General features: G+C 49.9%; 6 protein-coding genes across 6 annotated transcripts; 3 read left to right on the top strand and 3 right to left on the bottom strand.

The window, feature by feature from the left end:
• Positions 1-798: 798 nt before the first annotated feature.
• Positions 799-2487, bottom strand: pyr8 (acetyltransferase pyr8; the record flags this gene model as incomplete). The annotated part of the gene is made up of 3 exons (XM_057158430.1): positions 799-1333; positions 1446-2310; positions 2373-2487. 3 exons carry the CDS (start codon positions 2485-2487, stop codon positions 799-801), a joined length of 1515 nt encoding a protein of 504 aa, XP_057002384.1.
• Positions 2488-3223: 736 nt separating this feature from the next.
• N7473_012490 (acetyltransferase SAS4-like domain-containing protein) lies at positions 3224-5218 on the bottom strand (the record flags this gene model as incomplete). The annotated part of the gene is made up of 2 exons (XM_057158429.1): positions 3224-4311; positions 4369-5218. 2 exons carry the CDS (start codon positions 5216-5218, stop codon positions 3224-3226), a joined length of 1938 nt encoding a protein of 645 aa, XP_057002383.1.
• A 1339-nt stretch (positions 5219-6557) lies between these two features.
• On the top strand, positions 6558-7508 carry N7473_012489 (dihydrodipicolinate synthase family protein; the record flags this gene model as incomplete). The annotated part of the gene is made up of 1 exon (XM_057158428.1): positions 6558-7508. One exon carries the CDS (start codon positions 6558-6560, stop codon positions 7506-7508), a length of 951 nt encoding a protein of 316 aa, XP_057002382.1.
• A 1029-nt stretch (positions 7509-8537) lies between these two features.
• Positions 8538-10343, top strand: N7473_012488 (beta-N-acetylhexosaminidase; the record flags this gene model as incomplete). The annotated part of the gene is made up of 1 exon (XM_057158427.1): positions 8538-10343. The coding sequence occupies one exon, from the start codon at positions 8538-8540 to the stop codon at positions 10341-10343; it is 1806 nt and encodes a 601-aa protein (XP_057002381.1).
• Positions 10344-11623: 1280 nt separating this feature from the next.
• N7473_012487 (cytochrome P450) lies at positions 11624-13510 on the top strand (the record flags this gene model as incomplete). Its single annotated transcript, XM_057158426.1, has 7 exons — positions 11624-11714; positions 11880-12214; positions 12262-12277; positions 12346-12410; positions 12471-12512; positions 12582-12981; positions 13035-13510. The coding sequence occupies 7 exons, from the start codon at positions 11624-11626 to the stop codon at positions 13508-13510; spliced, it is 1425 nt and encodes a 474-aa protein (XP_057002380.1).
• A 460-nt stretch (positions 13511-13970) lies between these two features.
• N7473_012486 (SDR family NAD(P)-dependent oxidoreductase) lies at positions 13971-15021 on the bottom strand (the record flags this gene model as incomplete). The annotated part of the gene is given in 3 exon segments (XM_057158425.1): positions 13971-14180; positions 14199-14340; positions 14396-15021. Coding segments are annotated over 3 exon segments (978 nt in total), but the record flags the coding sequence as incomplete, so codon positions are not given.
• Between the last annotated feature and the right edge of the window lie 6316 nt (positions 15022-21337).

Here is a 21337-nt window from a genome sequence, read left to right as displayed (position 1 = left end):
GCTGATTCAACGGCATCTGGTTGGCTGTATTGACGATTGTTTGACTGTGGACTGCTTAAACGGATCTTTGGAAAGTTCCACGTGGTGCTGTCTTCAAGTCTACTCTTAAGATGTTACTTTCTACCATCTAACCGAGAAATACTCGGCCTCTCGTGTTCTTCCAGCAAATAATATCCAGATGGATATCAATTGTCGATGGAGGCTATAGCAGAATTTTACTCATACATGAAACTACACGCGTCCAGGCATGCTAACCTCACAAGCCAGGATATCATAAAGTTCAATCATGCTAGAGCTAGTAGTATAAGTACAGTAGTACACATAATATTTGGTGAACGAGGCCTAGCCCTCACCTCAAGAAAAAGCGATCATGCATCAATCCTTTGAGCGTAGAACAGCTCTTGTTAGTTTGGATTTCAAGATCCCGGACTTTGGTATAGATCAACTCGAACGTTCAGTAACTTCGATGAAATTGACTGCCGGGTCCACGGGTGGCGGTCCTCGCATTGAAAGGGTAAATGGGTTCAAAACACATCAAAAGTATTCGATGTGCCTAGAAAAAAAGAAGTACAGCGGTATTTGATTTCAAGGCAGCCCGCTCATTCCATCATCAGACAACTTATGAACAGACACCTGGTTACTTCTCGTCACGATCCTTTCTCTTCCAATCTTATAAGCATGCTCTAGATCAGCTACTATAAACAACATCTGATCTCTATATGACAACCAAGATCAACATACTCAAAGTACCCAAAGTACCCAAAAATCCACCTCCTGACAATGGATCAAACATCCCTCTCAAATCTCCGCTCCAAAAACATATCCCACCACCAACCCAGCCCCCAAAACAACACCTGCCAACGGCTGCACCCCAACCCTCTCACTCAAACTCACAGGAACAAGCAACGTAAGTTCTCCGGGTAACTCATAAATCGGATAAAGATACCATGTCGAAACAACACCCAACCAAACAAAAGTCCAAACATACCCGACGATTCTCTGCCACACCGGCGTAACAGAATCAGATTCTTCCCCACCCTCTTTTGAACCTGCTTTCGTTGGAGGACTGAATCGTTTCCAAAGTTCTTGCACGCCATCTTCAAACATGATTCCGAATGCGGTGATGGGGAATCCGATCATCGCGCCAGAGTACTCGTAGGGAATGTTTTGGATGTGGTCTGTGAGGACGTGCAGGATTCCTGAGAGGAGGAAGACGATGAAGATATTTGTGTAGCGTTCTACGAGGGATGGGCGGGGGAGATGCAGGATATCCCTTGCGATGAAGTTGCTGACAGCTGTGAATGGGCCGCGGAGGAATTGGTGCCAGAATTTGCTGTGAAGATGTTAGTATCAATTAAATGAATGATCAGAACATATCACGGGTATCATCAAGTTTCATGAAAAGTAGAGTCATATAAGCAAAGGAGATATAGCTAGAAACTTACCCCCAGAATTTCCGAATCGTATAAACATCCTTCATCCTCCCAAACGCCGGCGGCCAATTCTCAGGCGAATCAAATCCAAGTCCGACAAAGATGATAGACACAAATCGATAACTGGCATCGATCAGAATGCGCGATGTCACAAACCAAGTAATCAAGTTCGTAAGGCCACGCTCAATCCATTTCTCTGGAGAAACGAACCAATCTATACGCGTGAATCCGGATGAATCGCCGCCGCCGCCGCCGCCGCCGCCTTCGAATGCTTGTTGTCGGGCGACGGTTTGCAGGACGTCTAGGGCTAGATATTGCCATGTGAAGATGGCGATTTGTCTTATCAGGAAATTAGATCGGGGGATAGCGTCGACGCCGTTCGCCTTATCCTTATCCCCACCCTTCGTCTTCTTCGAGGCATAGTATTCCGGATGCCCAGGAACATTCTTAATCTCCCTCGGCGTCCGCACGCCCCGCGGTTGAATCAACAGCTCCACAGCACGATATAGCCGATCTGACTTGAAAAATGCGCGTTCGGGAATTTCCCGTGCTATGGCGCGGTCATCTAGACGGGCGATTAGGAGGAGGTGGACTGATTGGACGGTTATGAGGGCTAATTGGGCTGTGGCCGTAATGCGGAGTGTGCTTGCGCCGTGGTGGGGGGTTATGAAGAGGGATGCGAGGTAGATTAGGATTGTGATTGTTATGTAGCGTAGCGGGGAGGTGGGGGGCGTGGTGATCAGGATTGTTGCTGGGAGGAGGATTATTAGGGTTGAGGTTAGGAGGAAGGAGGGGGAGGTCGGGGGGGGATTAGGGGTGAGAGGGTGGTGGACATGATTGTTGGGTGTGTAGAGGGGGAAGGGAGGGAGAGAGGGGACTAGGGAGGAGGGGAGGTGATTAAGAGGTGAGGTCGTTTGGGGTTTTTAAGTTGATGTAGACAGTGAGGCTTGAAGCTGATGTTAGCACTAATTGGATCTAAATCAGGGCTTGTTATTGTTAGCGTTGGTGGGTCTTGGGCCGCATCCAAGAGGTCGATCTCGATCGGTTCATTCATGGGAAGTAATGCACTATAGAAGCATTGTAGTAAGAGATACAAGAGAGTGAAAAAACCAGACTAGTATTTCATGAGTGGAATCCCTCGAAGGAGAAATAAATAGTTTTGGTATGTCTCTATTTAACGGGCTTAAAAACACTCAGGTTGAAGGATTCAGGCGTCCACATCTTCACCTCCAGCCTTGCGCACCTCAGCCTTCCCAGCGTAAGCACGAGTTAAGGCGATGCCAACGCATCAGTTAGATATTTCATATGTTCCAACGCTGAAATTTAACTTTTCATACGAAGTGGCTTGCAATTCTTGATGTGACAAGCCCCTACCCTCGAAGATACTACAAATACTACAATCAAGCACAGGTTGTAAGTAATGGAAATATTCGACAAGCCTATTCAGGCCCAAAAGTAGCTATACAAAAGCCCACCAAAATCGCCCAGTACAAGGCAAACCCTCTTCACAAACGCCATCGTAAACCAAAATCACAATTAAAAGCAATTCCCACTCCCCATCCAAAAGAAACACGAAAACACACCATAAATGCCATGCCCAGACGCCAAGATGCTATCGTACAAAATCATACAGACGCGATACATAGATGCTGATAGCATGGATGGATCCGCGGGGAAGAATAAATGGGAAATGGAGGGGGGTAACAGTAAAGGAGAAAGAAGGGAATACATATCCAGGAACACACAGGTCATCGTCAACAGTTCAAAACACAGTTTTAACAGACGCAGGTTCACCCCCGACTGCGCCGCTTCAAAGCCCGTCGCTGTCGTTGCGAAGCATAAATCGCTTCGTCCGTCAGAATTTCTTCCGGTGGATTGAAATCCCGTTCCTCAGGTATATCAGGCATAGGATGACCAAAAGCGAGGATGGTATGTGTACGACCCCGTCGCGTGCCATTGACAGCGGCCAGAGCTATCTCACGGTGATGCGGCTGTTCAAAGAATGAGGTGAAGGGTTTATCTGGGGGTGGAGGGTAGAGGAAAGGCAGTGGAGGAGGAGGAGGAGCGGGTGGAGGTGGAGCTGTAGAGGCCGGAGGATGTTGGTTTTGTGTCTTTTTGTTTTTGGAGGTGGTTTTGGTTTCTGCTGCTGCAGAGTGGTCATCTCCTTCTGTATTTCGTCCGGTCTTGGATTTGCGGTTCTCCGAGACGGATTTGCGCCGTTTGGCGACGGAGGCTGAGCGCGCTTCTTGGTGGAGTTGGCGTGCGGCCCAGGCGTCCACGTCGTTTGGATCGGGTGTGCTGGGGGTATCTGGTAAAGGGGAGCTTTCGTCTGCGGCATCCTCGGCGGGTCGTGAGTGTTTGCGCGAGTGTTGAGGGCCAAGTATGTCGGTCTCGGGGTCGCCTGTCTGTAGATGTTTCTCTCTGGCCAATTTGCGTTTCCGCTCTTCGTCTCTCCAGACTTGAAACTTGTTGACGAGAGCGACTAGCTCATCAATGAGGATCTGCCGTTTAGGCTCGTAGAGCTTCTTCTCGTTCTCGTGAACGCCGGTGAGACCCATCACACGCAGCCAGTCTTGACTGCGTAGCTCCTCCAGCAGCCGATCGACATGCTGCTTCTCGTGCTGTGCACGATCTCGCTCAATGTTTCGTAGTTGTTTCTCCTGGCGCTCGAATTTGCGATGTGCGCGGAAATACAGGTCCTCATTTAGAGGGTCGATGCCCACTGTACTTGATGCCGGCTCGGGCAGTGTAACCACGTCACAATCGTACAATTGTTGTAGCGGGTTACCGAAAGGTGATGGATCGGGTGTGGAGGAAGGTGGTAGAGGTTCGGGAAGGTCGTCAATTAATGTGACAATGGTGTTGAAAGCAAGGAGTTCTGAAATATGCCTGTGTTAGTTCATATCTCTCGTCTCATGTCGAGGACCAGACTTACCAGGTTTAGGATCATCCAGACTGATGATTTGCTCGTAATTGTGGAAATACTGCGCCAGCTCACTCTTACATCGAGAACCAGTGTCTGCAGAACGTAGCGATCGCCTCTCGTTCCCTGTCGAAGCTGAAGCTTCTTGCTCCGTCTCGGCTTCCTCGCGCTTGTGCTGCTGCTGTTGCGACCGAGTCGCATCTGCCGGTCGCATATCGGACGAACGTACCGTCGTCACATCCATAGCCTCCGGCTTAACTACCGATTGACGCGTTTCCGCCTCCTGTAGCTTCGCATCATGGTCACTGCGCCGAGCAGAGCGCGTCGCAGCCGGCGATTGAGACAACTTGGTCTCCGAGTCCCCCGCTAGCGCATGCACACCAGGACGCGTTTTCACCAGACTCGCCGTCACAACAGGAGAGATTGTATCCAACGGATCGGGCGATTCTGGCTCGCCGCATAGCAAATCTGTCGTCGAGCGAGCACCTCCTCCCGCAGAGGTATCACGGTCGGGCAGACGCCGAAGGGTCGTGACGCCATTGCCATTCACGCGGGGGGTTGCCGGGGTAGTCAATTGATCGCCCGACGCGACGCTATCCACGGACGAAGCCGATGGTCGGCGAGTGCGACGGGTCGCGGGACGTGGACGTGCTGGTTTGGTTGGAGGCACGGCGTGTCGAGCTTTGCTGGGTGCGGTGTCTTGGGTCGGGGTCGTGGCGTCGAGGCAGTCTGGGGAGCTTCGGCGACGGTTAACGGGCCAGAGATCGTGGAGGGTCCTTTGTCTTTTCATCGGGGGTCCCTGGGGGTCATCTGGGTTCCGTCGCAGGGAGCCTCGGAGGGAGGTTCGCGACAGGACGGCCATTTGCTGGATGATGGGAGGGGGGTTGCGACGGGGGTTGGGATTAGTCCAGAGTCATGCTGCGATGGATCCTCGCGAGGAGATATTGGGGGGGAGAGGGTGGTGTGCTTGGGTGGTTGAGTCCGATGCCAGGCGGTTTGATCTCTGGGCGATCGGGACAGGCTCGTTGGGGATTGTCGTGGTGGTGAGGGTGATGCGAGGAGGTTCTTGGCAGCCAACTGGACGATGCTGTTCCCGTTTTAGTCGGACAAAGATATGGATGTGCAATTAATGATTGAAGGGAGATATCAGAAGGAATTTGAAGTTTTTACTTATTCTACGGACAAATTTATGTATTTCTACAGAATACTAATTCTAGTAGGCGACTACTATGGAGGGGTTGACTTGTGATGCTCGCAAGACGTAGAATATATAATGAGGACAGTACACGGTATATGAGATAGAACAACTATACTATAGAACTATAGACATACAAAATTGATCACACCAAGGATTAGTACACCACAAACTATTCCCCCCGAGATGCTTTACTTCAGACTATTTCATCTGACCAATCTTGGAAGTAACTCCTCCCAGGATTCATCTATTAGTCTATTACCGATGACCACCCCCACGTTGGATAGCGAGTGGGGGAGGAGTTGGCCCGAAAGTGGTCCGCAAGCTTGAATCCGACTTGGCTATTCAACACTCCGGAATTCCCATCCGAAGGTATATTGTAGACACGATATGACCTTAGCGAGTCATGAGATGATACTATAGTACTGGAGTTACAATCAAGGTAATTCATCAGATTACTCCAGACCAGGGTGTAATCCACGGACATCCCTCCGACTACTGGGTATCGCATAAGAATCCGTGAGCCAAGACCGATGTATTCAACCCCGCATCAGAAGAAGAGAAGCGTGGGGGGGGGGGGGGGGGAGGAAAAGAAGGAGGAGGAAATGAATAATGGCCGAGTTAAGGGTAGTACAAGGTTCGAGTGTTTCAAGTTGGGGGACTGAGATCTGTGTTTCCCTCCCACGCGGGGCACATCTCAACCCTGAACTTGTGCAAGTCAACGGCTAATCAGATCGGAGGCAGTGGGGGACGTGGGGGTTGGAGAAGATCAGCCAAAGAGTGCGGAGATTTATTATTTAGCTGGGCCCCCAGGAAACTCTTACGCTGAGAATTGATTTACTCTTGGACTACTAATTCAATTCTACCTGGGTAAGGGACTTACCTCCTCTGATATACTCTGGATCTATACTTACACCTCATCAGAGATCGAGTGGTCGAGTGACCCTCTACTGGCATACGATATTATAACCCCCATCACTCATCATCCACATTCAATTCCCCCACCATGACAGCCAACGGCACACACAAGCGCAACCCCCTCCCTAGGGGAGTCTACGTACCCACCGTAGCCTTCTTCCAACCCAACGAGGACCTCGATCTGGCCACCACCGAGAAACACGCCACCTACCTCGCCAACAGCGGCGTCACCGGCCTCGTCACCCAAGGCTCCAACGGTGAAGCTGTGCACCTCGACCGCGAAGAACGCAAAGCCATCACAAGCGCTACACGTCGCGCCGTCGATGCCGCCGGCTACCCACACATGCCCATCATTGCAGGCTGCGGCGCCGCGTCTACCCGCGAGACCATCCAGCTCTGCCAGGACTCCGGCGCCGCGGGTGCCGACGCAGTCCTCGTCCTACCACCCAGCTACTACAAGGGCCTAGTCAACACTGAGGCTCTGCATGCACACTTCATCGCCGTGGCGGATTCTTCGCCCGTCCCCGTGCTCATTTATAACTTCCCCGGCGCATCGTCGGGTCTCGATCTCTCCTCGGACGATATCCTGGCTCTGGCCAAACACCCCAATATCATCGGCTGCAAGCTGACCTGTGGTAATACGGGTAAACTGGCGCGTGTAGCGGCTGGCTCCAAGCCTGAGTTCATCACCTTTGGTGGTTCGGCGGATTTCACGCTGCAGACTCTTGTTGCGGGTGGTGATGGTATCATCGGGGGTACCGCTAATTTGATCCCCCGGGCGTGCGTGCGCCTGATGGAGTTATATGGCAGTGGGAAGGTGGAGGAGGCGCAGAAGGTGCAGGCGATTGTGGCTCGGACGGATTGGGCGGCCATTCATGGGGGGTTTATTGCGGTGAAGAGTGCGCTGCAATCGTATCGTGGATATGGGGCTCTGCCGCGGCGGCCGTGTGTGGTGCCTAGTGAGACTGCGGCGGCGGCGATTCATGAGGAGTTCCGGGAGGGTATGGAGTTGGAGGCATCTTTGGGGAAGTCGGCTTAGAGGGGAGATGAGATGGTGAGGTGGGAATGTGAAAGAAAGGAGAAAGAGGAAGATGAGCCAAGGCGGGGTTGATAGGACCATCCAACTAAGCGACCTGTTGAATATCGTCGCAAATGAATTCATGATACCTTAAGTTTCTCTTTGCTCAGTCAAGTTTCTTCTTGACTATGATTAATTCCCCGCATGGTGGCTTTCTCGTATATGTGTATTTCAAGTCTACCGTAGCTTCTAACCAACAGCCACCCGATGTGCCTTGATAATTCCCAACGGGACTCGTGCAATGTCACAGTGGCATTTTGATTGCCTCGTGGAGTCGCGTGCCTCATTTTAATCTCTTCTTGATTGTCAGTTTTAACTCCCGCCTCGTTTATGATGTTATGCTTGAGCACAGACTCTAGATTATTCTCGACATGTCACAACGCTAGTAACCCTCGATCGCGATCGTGAAATTACCATCCACTATAGCCGAGACGTCTGTCGGCACGATAAGGAGCAACCCCGATGTCGTATGTGGAGGTCACATCTTGAAGAGCCGTTAGGGCCTCCTCTTTCATCTCGGGTCATCAGTTCCAACGCGTTTAAAGCCCGTCTGCTAAAGAGGCCAACTAGGGAGAAACGGGATTAGTCGCATGGGGCCATAAGGTAGGGATGTAACCTCTGCAGGTCGAGGGGATGGAACTGAAACATTGGAGAGAGGTCAAGGGAGATTGTGATTGTTGATATGTTGACATCCGATCTCGCTGTACATACTATACTGTAGTAAGTAACTCTCGGCCAGATGCTAATCTCCCCAGTGGACTTCTACTGTGGTAATCGTGGTGTTTACTATGCCACAACGGGTAGTTTCCGTAGTTTTTCTCTTTTTCCACCACCACATCGAGACCCCATCGCAGCATTCCAAGTGATCAGCGATGGGGATCGGCATGCAGTTTTGAAATATTCATAAATAAACCCCTAACCTCCTCTTATCGTTACGCTCTTTTTTCTACTCTTCTCTTCCATCTCTTCACCTTCTTCCACCATCACACCATGAAGTGCGCCACCATCCTTGGTGCGCTGGCGTTCCTGGCCTCGGCTGCCTCTGCCGTCAAGGTGAACCCACTTCCCGCCCCCCGCAACATCACTTGGGGCTCCTCCGGTCCCATCCCAATCAAGAGGATCTCCCTGCGCGCCTCCGATAGTCACGGCCACAATCACGCCGTGGTCGATGACGCCTGGGACCGAACTTGGTCGGCCATTACCGATCTCCAATGGGTACCCGCCGCGACAGAAGCTCCCATCCCTACCTTCGAGCCCTTCCCGACCCATTCAGCCAAAAAGAAGCGTGGCACAACCGCGACGGAGATCCGCTCCGTTCAGCTCTCCGTGGTCGATGGAGATGCCGATCTGCAGCATGGTGTGGATGAATCTTATACTCTGGAGGTGACAGCAACCGGGGGAACCGTCAAGATCACCTCGCAGACCGTCTGGGGCGCGGTCCACGCGTTTACCACTCTGCAGCAGTTGATCATCTCGGATGGCCGGGGCGGCCTCATTATTGAGCAGCCCGTCAAAATCCAGGATGCTCCGCTATACCCCCATCGCGGTGTCATGGTCGATACGGGTCGGAACTTCATCAGCGTCTCCAAGATCCTCGAGCAGATTGACGGCATGGCCCTGTCCAAGCTCAATGTCCTCCACTGGCACTTGGACGATACCCAATCCTGGCCCATGCAGATTCGATCCTATCCCCAGATGACCAAGGATGCCTACTCGAGCCGGGAGATCTACAGCGAGGCGGATATGCGCCGGGTGATTGCCTATGCCCGGGCCCGTGGTGTTCGCGTGATTCCCGAGGTCGACATGCCCGGTCACTCGTCCTCTGGCTGGAAGCAGGTTGACCCGAAAGTCGTGACCTGCACCAACTCCTGGTGGTCCAACGATGACTGGTCCAAGCATACCGCCGTCGAGCCGAACCCCGGTCAATTGGATATCATCTATAACAAGACCTACGAAGTGGTCGGCAACGTTTACAAGGATCTCTCGGCCATTTTCACCGATAACTGGTTCCACGTCGGCGGTGACGAGCTCCAGTCCCAATGCTTCAATTTCAGCTCGTATATCAACGAGTGGTTCGCCGAGGACCCGTCGCGCACTTATAACGACCTGTCACAGTACTGGCTCGACCATGCCATGCCCATCTTCCGCGGCACCGGCGGTCCCAAGCGTCGTCTGATGATGTGGGAGGATATCTTCATCAACACCGATGCCGCGCACACCGTTCCAAGAGATATCGTCCTACAATCCTGGAACAACGGTCTGACCAATATCAAGAACCTGACCGCCAGCGGCTTCGACGTGGTCGTCTCCTCATCCGACTTCCTCTACCTGGACTGCGGTTTCGCAGGCTTCGTCACCAACGACCCCCGCTACGACGTCATGACCAACCCAGGCGGCGACGTGACCTTCAACTTCGGCGGCGGTGGTGGCTCCTGGTGCGCCCCGTACAAATCCTGGCAACGCATCTACGACTACGACTTCACCGCCAACCTAACCGCATCCGAAGCTAAACACGTCCTCGGCGCTGAAGCACCCCTCTGGTCCGAGCAGGTCGACGATGTCACCATCTCCAGCAAAATGTGGCCCCGCGCCGCTGCCCTCGGCGAACTGACTTGGTCTGGAAACCGTGATGCGGCCGGTAACAAGCGTACCACGCAGCTCACCCAGCGTCTGCTGAATTTCCGGGAGTATTTGGTCGCTAATGGTGTGATGGCCGCTAACCTGGTGCCCAAGTATTGTCTGCAGCATCCGCATGCGTGCGATTTATACTATAACCAGACTGCAGTCGCTCCCTAGGCTTTTGCTTTGACTTTTGCTTGAGCTTTTACCTTGGCGGTCGTTGCCTTCATTCGCTTTTTTATTATTTTTTGGCTATGGCTCTGGCTATCAGTGCCGCCTTTCCTTGGAGTTGATACCCCGGCTGGTGGGGTGCTTCTCGGGGAATTGAAATATATATATCTCCCTCGCTTTGCATTGATGCATTCTTAGGCGACCGTCGTTACTTTTTCTATTTTTATTTTTATTTTTATTTTATTTTTTGCTGCTGTACTGTATCTATTGGCTTTTTTCGATACCCAATATCATTACCTTGCTCGGGTATATTTGTTCCTTGGGGGTTTTTGGTTCATCTCCCGTAACTATTTACTCTCATTCTCTTCTCACTTCTAACTCTATTCATATTATACTCACAAGTCTACGACACAGACCTACTTCCCTTATTACCCCCCAAACCAAAAGGTCTGGTCATATGGCACATCTGTTACAGGGAGTACCCATGATAATAGATCGGGTATTGATCTCTGGCTAGACCACAACCGGCAATGTGTTGAAGAATGTGAAAAAAGGGTCATAATTCATTAAAGCCAACAGCCTAACCATTAGTCATCTTCCTTGGTCTAGTGGTCATGATTTCCGCTTGTCAGTAAAATGAGAAGCGCGGGAGACCGGGGTTCGATTCCCCGAGGGAGAGTTTCTTTTTGTCTTTTTTGTTTGGTGATTTGGATTGAGTAGGATTAGTTTGTTTTTGGATTTGTTTTAAACAAACCAATTCCAAGAATTATATAATGCTGTTAGTGAAACGAAACGAACGATCTTTCAATTACTTGACACTGAAGGTGTGCGTGTGGTCTCCTGTAAAAAGCGATGCAGCGAGTTAACGCCGCCTGGATATGGCAGGAACTGATGGGCTGTGTCACGTTATGGTAAACCAAGGGCGCTATTCATGGATATCTCACTTCTTCTCACTCCACAACGTCGATGAAGATCATCTTAAGATCATCATTTCTGTTTCCACCTGCTTGTTGATTTCCTCCCGCACCATTTTAAAAAAGCAGACATCATCGGTACGATTCCCACGGTAGAGCACCCGCAAAAGCAGAATAGCCACGAAATCCGCACGAAATTGACCTGAATGGTTTGGACCTTTGCCCACGGGGCCCCGCATCTTTACTTGCCTCCCCAATCACTATTCTTTTTTATGGGGAAATATGGAGTGGTTTTAACCGGGTATAAACAAGCGGTCGTTGGCTTCTCATTACATCGGGCCAAACTCACAAATCCCTTTCAAACTCGCCACTATGCTCAGTGTCCTGCTCATCTCGATCGCCCTTTTCGGTTTATTATTTCTAGTTTTGACAACAGGCAAAAGGGAAAAACGCCTTCCCCCAGGTACGTGGCCAAGGAATGGCGGACTTAAGAGGTGATATATTAACACAGAGGATTGATGTTATACAGAGCCTCCAACTTTTCCCTGTCCTTAGTAATCTTTATCAAATTCCGAGAAAAGGATCTTACTTGAAGTAATTACCTACGACCTACCCCTATCTTTACAAGTGCTGACAGTTGGATCTAGATTCACCGAATGGGCCAAGAAATATGGAGGTCTATACTCCTTGAAACTAGGCACTGCAACAGCGGTCGTCATCACATATCGCCGTATTATCAAAGAACTTGTCGACAAGAGGAGTGCAACATACAGCAACAGACCAGCCTCATATGTCTCTCACGATCTCATGACATCGGAAGACCATCTTTTGGTCATGCAGTACGGACAACAGTGGTGGTCCTTTCGGAAAATAATTCACCAATATTTCATGGAGTCCATGGTTGAGAGGCATCATGTTGAAATTCAGAATGCTGAGGCAGTTCAGATGCTTCGTGATATGTGTGTGCGTCCGGATCAACATATGCGTCATCCTAAACGCTTCAGTAATAGCATTATTATGAGTTAGGTATGTTTGTCTCACAGGAGCAATCCAAGGACTGCGTGCCCTTGACCTTTGACTAATGCGTTTTATAGTATTTGGGTTGCGGACGCCCTCGGTGGTTACCACCCCACACATGACTCGTCTATATGATATGATGGTAAGACATGGTTGCTTTGGCCTAGCAGGGAACCAAGCTAATCAATTGCTCGTGATGCAGGAGAACTGGTCTCAGTTAATGGAGCCGGGCGCTACTCCCCTGGTTGATATCTATCCCCTCCTCCACTACATCCCACAGAAATTCTTTGGCAACTGAGTCTCTAGATCGCAGGATGTCGGGGACGAGATGAACGGCCCATATGCAAGCATGCCTGACCATGACAAAGAGCGTCGCAAGTTGAGGGGGAGTAAAGGATCCCTGAGGGATACTCTGCTCGATCAAGAGGAGAAACTCGGTCTCAACCGTTATCAACTCTACTTCCTGGGTGGTGTTTTGATGGAAGGGGGCTGCGATACAACGAGCTCCCTTATTCTTGCATTTATCCATGCTATGACTAAATGGGGTCATGTACTTCAGAAGGCGCAAAGGGAGATTGATAGTGTCATTGGTGAAGATCGAACTCCCGTTTGGTCAGACTATGCACAGCTGCCGTATGTAGCGACCATCGTGAAAGAAGCGCAGAGGTGGCGGCCTGTTGTGCCTCTCGTGTTTCCCCACGCAGCTGCTGAAGGTAAGCCATCCGTTGAAGGAGAATAAAGGAATAACGCTAACAAACAGTCAAAGATGACTGGATCGATGGATACCTCATCCCCAAAGATACCACCGTCATCATCAACTCGTGGGGTATGCACCACGACGAAAAGCACTTTCCGAACCCGGATACCTTCGACACAGACCACTATAAAGGCCAGACTACGCTTGCCTCCGAGCTAGCAACAGTAGCGGACTGCGAAAGCCGTGATCACTATGGCTATGGGCCCGGTCGTCGAATCTGCCCCGGTATCCACCTCGGTGAACGGAATCTTTTCCTGGCGATTGCCAAACTGATCTGGGCATTTTCTATTGAGCCCAGATCGGATGAAAATGATCAACCGGTTGAGTATGACTTTAGTCCTAAGACTAGGTATAGCGAGGGCTTTTTGGTGTGTGCGAAGGACTTTCCTTGCGTGATCAAGCCGAGGTCAGAAGCTAGACGGGCTACCATCATGAAGGAAATGGAAGTGGCACAGAGACATGTTTTCTCTCGATTTGATGTGTAATGTTATCACTCAGTTATCAGTGGAATGATCTTTTTGCTTTTATCACACATGATACTGTATTTTGCATACGTCTCAAATGTCGCGCCAAATCGCCAAAGCCCCTATGCGACATAGTAGTTACGAAGGGCTTAATAAATTGAAAATTGATGTCTTTAAACTGTAAACACGCTTGAAGTTTTTCCAATCAGAAAAATAAGTCTATACTTCAGGACACATATAAGCGTCTGCCATGGCCGACTCAACTTGGTGACGATAATCGACTGGACGTTATGGGAAAAATTGAAAGTGAATCGCAGATATCGTGTACCTGCCAGCTACCAGATCTCCCTTCTCGCCATTCCCAAATTAATTTTCTTTGCTGAAATGTCTTTGCTTGCACCCAAGGGTTTTTTAAAGAGCTGCAAGTCAAGTTCCAATGAAATCGAACAAGAGGCATCATCCGCCCAGTGGTCTATTCATACTAATACACTAATTCATACTGTGTTGTACCACCTACATCCAGGAAGTATCGCGTTGCAGGAAATATTGTGTGCGCGAAGTCCATTGCTGCCGCTCTACTTATCGAAATGACCGCTCCTTTGGACCCTGCATAGGCAGGTGTACCAGATTTTCCCAGCACACTCAGGACGGACGCCACATTAATGATAGAACCAACTCTTTGTCCTTTGTTCTAGTTTGCCTGTTTCACTATTTGGAGGCCAGCATATTTGCATCCGAGGAAGACACCCCGTACATTGATTCTGTGGGTTTTGTCGAATACTTCTTCAGTCGTCTTCCAAATGGGCTTTGGAGAATGCGCCTCTGGAGCAACACCAGCATTGTTGACCATTCTATTTGATCAGTATTAGCATAATTCCCCATAGGTTTTAAAAGCATTTAACTGACATGTCCAACTTTCCAAAGTCGGGAACGGTGTTTTCAATAAGCGCTTCAACGCTTTCCTCACTAGACACATCGGCCTTGACGAAGCTGCATCTCCCACCCTCCTGCATGATGACCCCGTGTGTTGCTTGCCCATGGCTCGACAAGGGAGAAATATCTGCACAAACAACGGAGGCGCCTTGCTTTGCAAAGGCAAAAGCAGTGGCTCGCCCGAGGCCAGAAGCCGACTGTCCATGGACATGTGTTCCGTCGGGGAGGCTAATTGGAGTCTTTCCCCTGTCTCCAGAGCGGGCTGTGTTGAGAAAGTTGGCTTCTGTCATATGCGGACATCCGCCGAGTCGGCGTTCTTCGCAGGGGCCGCATTGCCCACAGGTATGAAAGGACAATAGAACGATGTCTCCCGGGGACAGAGAATTGTCCTTAACACCTGTTCCAACCTCTCGAATTATTCCAACTCCCTCGTGGCCGAGTACCGCGGGATATTCTCCAATAGGCATGCCACCATCTCTGACAACAATGTCCTGGAACTTCATCAGCTGCTGCTCGCTTTGGAAGCATGGATAGATGGGAGCACTTACGGTATGGCAAATTCCAGTGTACTTCACTTCGACGAGTACTTCCCAGTTTCCCTGGACCCCGATGATCAATAAGAAAACTGCACCATAATCTCGTGAATGACTGTCTCTGAACACCCAAATTTTCACACTCTTTCACCTAGCTCTCACCTCGTATTACCCCAGACTAGACTGGGCCAGCCACACTGCCCGGTAAACTGCTCCGGAGTTTGCTTCCGTGGGCGGTGATATTTTCACCAGATCCGCCTTTCTGTTTGATTCGTTAGAGCGTGGAGCAGCCAGTTGGCTGAAAGCAATCCAAGCAAAAGCGGGCATGAAGTGGGCGAAGGCGTAGAGCAATATGGCCAAAATTGTAGATAACGTTCTAACTGAAAGTTCCGTTAGTTATTTTTTTTCTTTGTCGGCTTTAGTTTGTCCAGAGAAGACATTTCGGATTGTTCGCTACATCTGTGCTTGTGCTTTAGCTCCAAGTACTAGTGGTGATGCTGATTCTGATTTTGATTCTGGCGGCGCTGAACTCTACGTGTCACGACGCAAAACCCGCCGATCAGGAGCTGCTAGAATAGAATTATGAGCAATGATAAAACCCTTATTTACTCCCTAGAGACTTAGCTAAACAAGTCACTACTTGAAATCACACTAGAATTGGCAAAAAGACCTACGAGGAGATACCCGTACATACGCACCCGCCGAGATAATACTTTCTGGATCGGAGGACAGTACCCAGGAGCACTTAACGAGGATTTCACGTTGGAAGGTGATCTCCCCCGAGGCCAACCGATTGGCCAACAATAAGTTCATTCCCTTTTAGGTTCCCGGGTTACACACCGTCTAACTAGTCTTGGGAGTGATCATCTGATCGGCGATCATGGATGATCACTGGTGGCAGTGGCAAGGATTGTATATTCTAACCCCGTTTCAGAATGACTCTAAGTTACTAGGGAGTTACGCAGAGCGAGGATGAGGCGATTTCAAAATTCTTGAATACATTCTCCCTGAATGTAGAAGTTATGCCCGAGGGAACCTGGGTGCGGCGCATGTTTGTTGACGCGTGGTCTTGTAAATGATGCCATGGCCCCCATTTTCAAGGTGCACGATTCAAGGTATGTACTACTACTTGGTGTATGAATGAATATTTGTCTAAGACAGTGCCGGGCTGCCTTATCTCGGCTATGCCCGCCCGATGGATAAAATATTGAAGACACTTTGTTCTATCCATTTTTGAGTCTCCTAGTCTCATATTCTATTTATCAGTCATATGAACTCTAGATCTCTTGGTTACTTGGCCTATGGTCCGAGTCATGATCCCAATTGGGAAGGAGACTGACTGAGTCGGGGTTTGTTGATCCGGATCGCGGGTCGATCCTAGACGATCTCGACTGCATAAGTGGTACGGAGTATTCATCTATAGTAGATAACTGCGAACAGTAGCCTACAATATAGATTGCTAGATAGATAGTTCGTGGAAAAAGGTGGTTTACGCCATAGTGCTAGTCAATGAGGGGTATGCAGTAGTGAAATATCCCCGACTCTGATAGGTCAGTTGGTATCTCGCACTTCACCCTCTACCCTCAAAGTTTATCTTGCATGAATAGTGTTTCTGGTGGCAGTTCACGCCTAGGGGGTGATTGGGTGTGTGTTTTTGCCCCGTGGAAGGGGTTCGTCTGGTTGAACCCGGGTGAGCGCTCAGGCACTGTCACCACTGTGCTCTGCACTGTGTCTCTGCATCCTGCATCCTGCACCTTTGTGCCTTGTCCCTTGTCTATTGTACCCGTAGGTGGTTGATCTGGCAAGTTAGGGAGCTTGGTGGAGGGGCTCGATGTGAACGAACGCCGTAGAGTAAATCCGGGGCGCGTCTGTGGTGGACAGTCGTACTCCGCACATACTACTCTGTAATACAGACTCTATGGATTCTACGATATCCCAATTCGGTAAGGGGTTGGATTTTCAGTACTGGTCGAGGTGCGATTCTCCACGTCATAGCTCGGTGTATCTCTATTGAGGGACTCATGATAGCTACAGCCATGATCGTAGGCAGCATAGTGGAAGTAGCAAGCTCTAATTTTCGAGTATCTTTTTTTGTCCTATTCTTCGATTCAGATCCATAACTTATCGGTTATCTTCTCACCCACTTGAACATTTGAACCATACAAACTCCGGCCACATGGTTCCGTTCGAGGATCGGACCGCGCTCCACCGCATCCCGCCCCCTTTTCCCCTTCTGGCACCAATCACCCGTCTCCATTATCACGACAAGCCCCCGGGTGCTTGACAGGGACCTTCCCTGTCGATTTTTACGACGTGTGCCTACTTACATTCCCGAATGCAGGGGGGCTCTCAGTGGGAGGACCATGTGATGGGGTGATTATTCGTGCACCCGGGGTGATCAGGGGGAGGGATGCGCGTGTCTCTCCACATATCGTGTCACTGTCCTGCCATGTGTGCAGAGCACGGACGATCGACGGATATCATTGGACTGGGCGAGACGGTTGGACCAAAGTGACAGAATGCATCCTGCTGCAGTTGACGCCCCTAATGCCGGGTTGGCATGGGTGGAATTGGGTTGGCATCCTGCATATTGGGTCTCAGGGTTAAAGGGGCAGGGATTCGACAACCCCATTATCCTTTTTTCACCCTGATTAACACCCATGGCTTTTTCTGGTGGTCAATAATGATTGAGTGACAGGCCTCGTCGTTAATCTAAATCGACAGATCCAGGCCCTCCTAGCAACATGATCGGCGGCGCGCCAACTGTGAGCGGCCCCTGCTCGAAGCTCTCTCTCGGTCTCGCACCGACCGTCGCCTAGCAAGCTAGCATCTTATGAACCATCCAGTCCCACAATCGACCACAAAGCTCACTCGTCCCGGCCCCCAACTCAACTGGGCGATCACTGCTCTCTCAATGCGGTAATATACCGCTAGCGCTTCTCCAAGCCCTGCGAGATGCCGCCCCGTGATTGCGGTATTGTAATTGTTTGGTGGAGAAGGGATGGATGGATGCTCGCGGCTCGCTTGTGCTATTAGTGGAGTCGTGCTGGTCTTTTTCGATCGCAAATTCTAGTTTTTGAGTTTCAGTCAACTACAAAGTGGAAACTACAAGTGGATCGGCTTTTGTGCGATCGCTAGTTTGCCAGGGACTCCGGAGTTATCAGGTCCACGTCAACAAAAGTGATAATGCCACCAATTCAAGCGACTGGCCCGCTGTCATGTTAGCAACCGCATTGGGCATCGCGACTCGAAAGGTGTGTGTTTATCCGAGGAGCTCCGGATAGTTAGTTATCCGAGGAAAAATTGGGCGCTTGTTCAATGAAGTGACTAACTACTAACTGAGCCAAATTATAACTTTCTGTCCATGGCGGTTGTTGTTGGCCCGCTTAAGAAGCCCAACTTTGCCGCGCCCGCGTCCGCCCGCCCTCCTGCCAACAGGCCGGGCGAGAGATCCGAGTGAGACATGGCACAAGGCAACTCGCCTAACAATCCCTGAAGAAGGCTAGTTGAGAAAATCAAGCGAAAGGTAAATTTGCTTTGTCGTTTATCTTTACCATTAGCATGACAAGTCAAATGAGTGACATTGACTGAGAATAAACCCTACTCCTTCATGAAGGGTTAGTGGGACTATTCTGGCTGCCTTTGAAGTTTGGTGACCATGCTTATCGGACACAAGGTTTCCATGTGGCAATCATAACCGTTAAGCATCTGGATCCACGATATGGCTTAACCCAATGTTTACATACCTCCGTGATGCTCCGGATACCTCCCAAAATGGTCAAAAGTAGCACCAAAAATCGGTTACCTAATACGCTATGATCTATAGCAGCATGATGCTTTTTCCGGGTGAACTACGGTGTTTGACCGCAGATCGGTCAGCAAAAGTGCAAATGGCTAGCTCATGAATATCCACAAGTATTGATTCCAAGACTGGTAAGCTAGTGATTTAGTCTTGCTTAAGTTTGAGACGTAGCGGCTTGAAGAAGTACAGGGGTCTATCCACAACCCTCACCGACCTATCCAAGAAGACCCGTAGAGTAAAGAAAAACGAAAACGAAAGGATTTTGCCTCGAGCCTGTCATTTACCGGTGATCAACAAGCCCATGTTTATTTTGGAAACCCCCTGTACAACGTCCGTCCCACCGATTATACTTCCAGAAGCGAATCCCAAACCTTCTCCCAAACTTACACCTACAGAGTTGCCGCATCAAGGGTGGGACCCTGCCTGGCTGCCCTGCAGACTCTGCTATTTGTGGCGCGCGTTAGGCGACACAAGGTCGCTTATTGAAACACAGACTTTCCACCGCGACGGACCGTGTCTGACTACTGGGCCTCGCTTGCTGCCGAACAGAGTCCACAATTCTGTTTGAATATGGCAATATGGAGTACACCCCTTATTCGAAATTTGAAGTAGGAATCCACATGAGCAACTCCAACGATTCCCAATGGGGCAAATGCGCGAGACAAGCGAGCCCAAGGATTTGGATCGGCCGCTATGGATTGATAAGAAAAAAGGCGTTATTTTGTGCATTCCATGGTTGAATAGCAAGCCACATTGCTACTCCATACATCCCCTTTGTGGATATTGTGGTAGATCCCATTATCCCGCAATATTGCGGCTCTCGGGCACTTGCCGAGTAGCGTGCCGCGCTACCAGCTTAAGATACACTGCTTATTGTTGCGGGCTCCACTGAGCCGTTATCGGCGATCATGCTACTACCCGATCCAGTAGGTGTACTATGAAAACTGATTGCCACTCTGTAGACCACCATTCCTAAAGTGCACCTTCTGATCCCAAGGAAGAAAGTCTTGGAGATATTAGTTCAAGACATTTGAGTACACTAACCAAATAACTATGGTGTATAGTGTTGTGCATTGAACGGATCGGGATAGTGACTGTCTAATCCCAACAAGGTATGTCGTGGAGGCCACGTTTTATGTCAGATTGGAAGCGATGGCCCATGAGACACGCATTAATGCAAAGAAAACGGTGTTTGGATGTCTTCTGTTTTGGGAATATGTGATGTTCTCATTTGGGATATTGCTTGGAGATTCTAGTTTTGATTGGGTTGTGCCACTTTGATCTCGAATGTAACCAATTATGAACTTGCTCACACTTCACAAGATCCCTATTATGTCCTGCACGGTCTATTCGGATGTAAATAGAGTTGGGGGCCGAATTCCCGTGCGGTTATCCTTGCATAACCTTCTGTACATGACTACTCCAGTACGTATTAGGTTGTAAATATATATCTTCCTTCCTTCGGTGCATGGCTACGCATGGGTTTATGCACAGACCACGTTTGGGGTCCGAAACAGACGCAAGGCGAACCAGTTTCATAGACGAGAACTGTATCACTCTGAAGAATTGTCACTGCGACCATCTGGAACTGCTGGATGACAAAGTCCGATTGCCAATTCGGGAAAGGGGTCATTCTGTACAACGCTCGACCGGCCCGGTAAGAAGTGGAGATTACCAAGCTTTACACCTTTCTCCAATCTAATTTCAGTAGTGACTGTTATGCCTGGAAACAATGACCTCGTCCTGTTACACCCATTTCACAAAGTTGGGGTTCTCTAATACAGTAAAAAGTGGCAAGTGCAACAGCCGGTATCGCTGCTCGACTGGGACCCCCCAGACTATCTTGACACGGGGCGTCGATCATGACCCCCCCTCTTGGGCCCGTATGTACATCCCTGCGGCAATGTGGCTGGCCCTGGCTGCTGTTTTTAGCAATCACTTTTCGCCGCAGCCACATGGGTGCAGGGGGGCTAGACCAATAAGAGATGCGGATCCTGAGATTGGGGGTCAGAAAGTGGAAGGGCTTAGATTAGTTTGGTTTAGCTTAGATAGTCCTGTCCTGCTGCGTTGTTCTCTCGGATTTAAGAGTCCGGCATAATTTGACCTGTTAACTTTGCTGTTGGTGTCATCTTTGCTTTTGGATGCCTCGATGCTCTATTCTAGAAAGAGTACTTCGGTCCGACGATCTACGTGCTACAGGTCTTGGCTCTGCGTTGTTTCCTTTGGTTTAGGCCTGACTATTGGGAAATAAAGAACCTTGATTATTAATCCACGAGTATTGTTGACTTGTCTGCATTATTTGGGGGCTTGACTATTCATGGGGGCCAGACCTGCACCTTTTCTAGATTCGGCAGTGCATAGCTGTACGCGTGTCTAGACGCTGGTATAGCCGCTGGTACTGCATTGTACGGATCTGGCCCCAGAATCCAACACTCAACGCACAATCAGAATGGCTGGGATGGATATGTATGTCTCGAATGCGGCCCCGGCATATTCTTAGATCGCGTGGCTTTGAGACTCTGGGGAATATTGCAATGCGGTTCCACGTGGTGGTGATGGGGGCCGTTCAAGCGACTTGAG

Source organism: Penicillium subrubescens, assembly GCF_028828155.1.
Source record: "Penicillium subrubescens strain IBT 31985 chromosome Unknown utg000011l_segment0_segment0, whole genome shotgun sequence".
Taxonomy (NCBI): Eukaryota; Fungi; Ascomycota; class Eurotiomycetes; order Eurotiales; family Aspergillaceae; genus Penicillium; species Penicillium subrubescens.
Note: the sequence above shows the minus strand (reverse complement) of the source record. Positions and strands in the feature narration are given on the sequence as shown.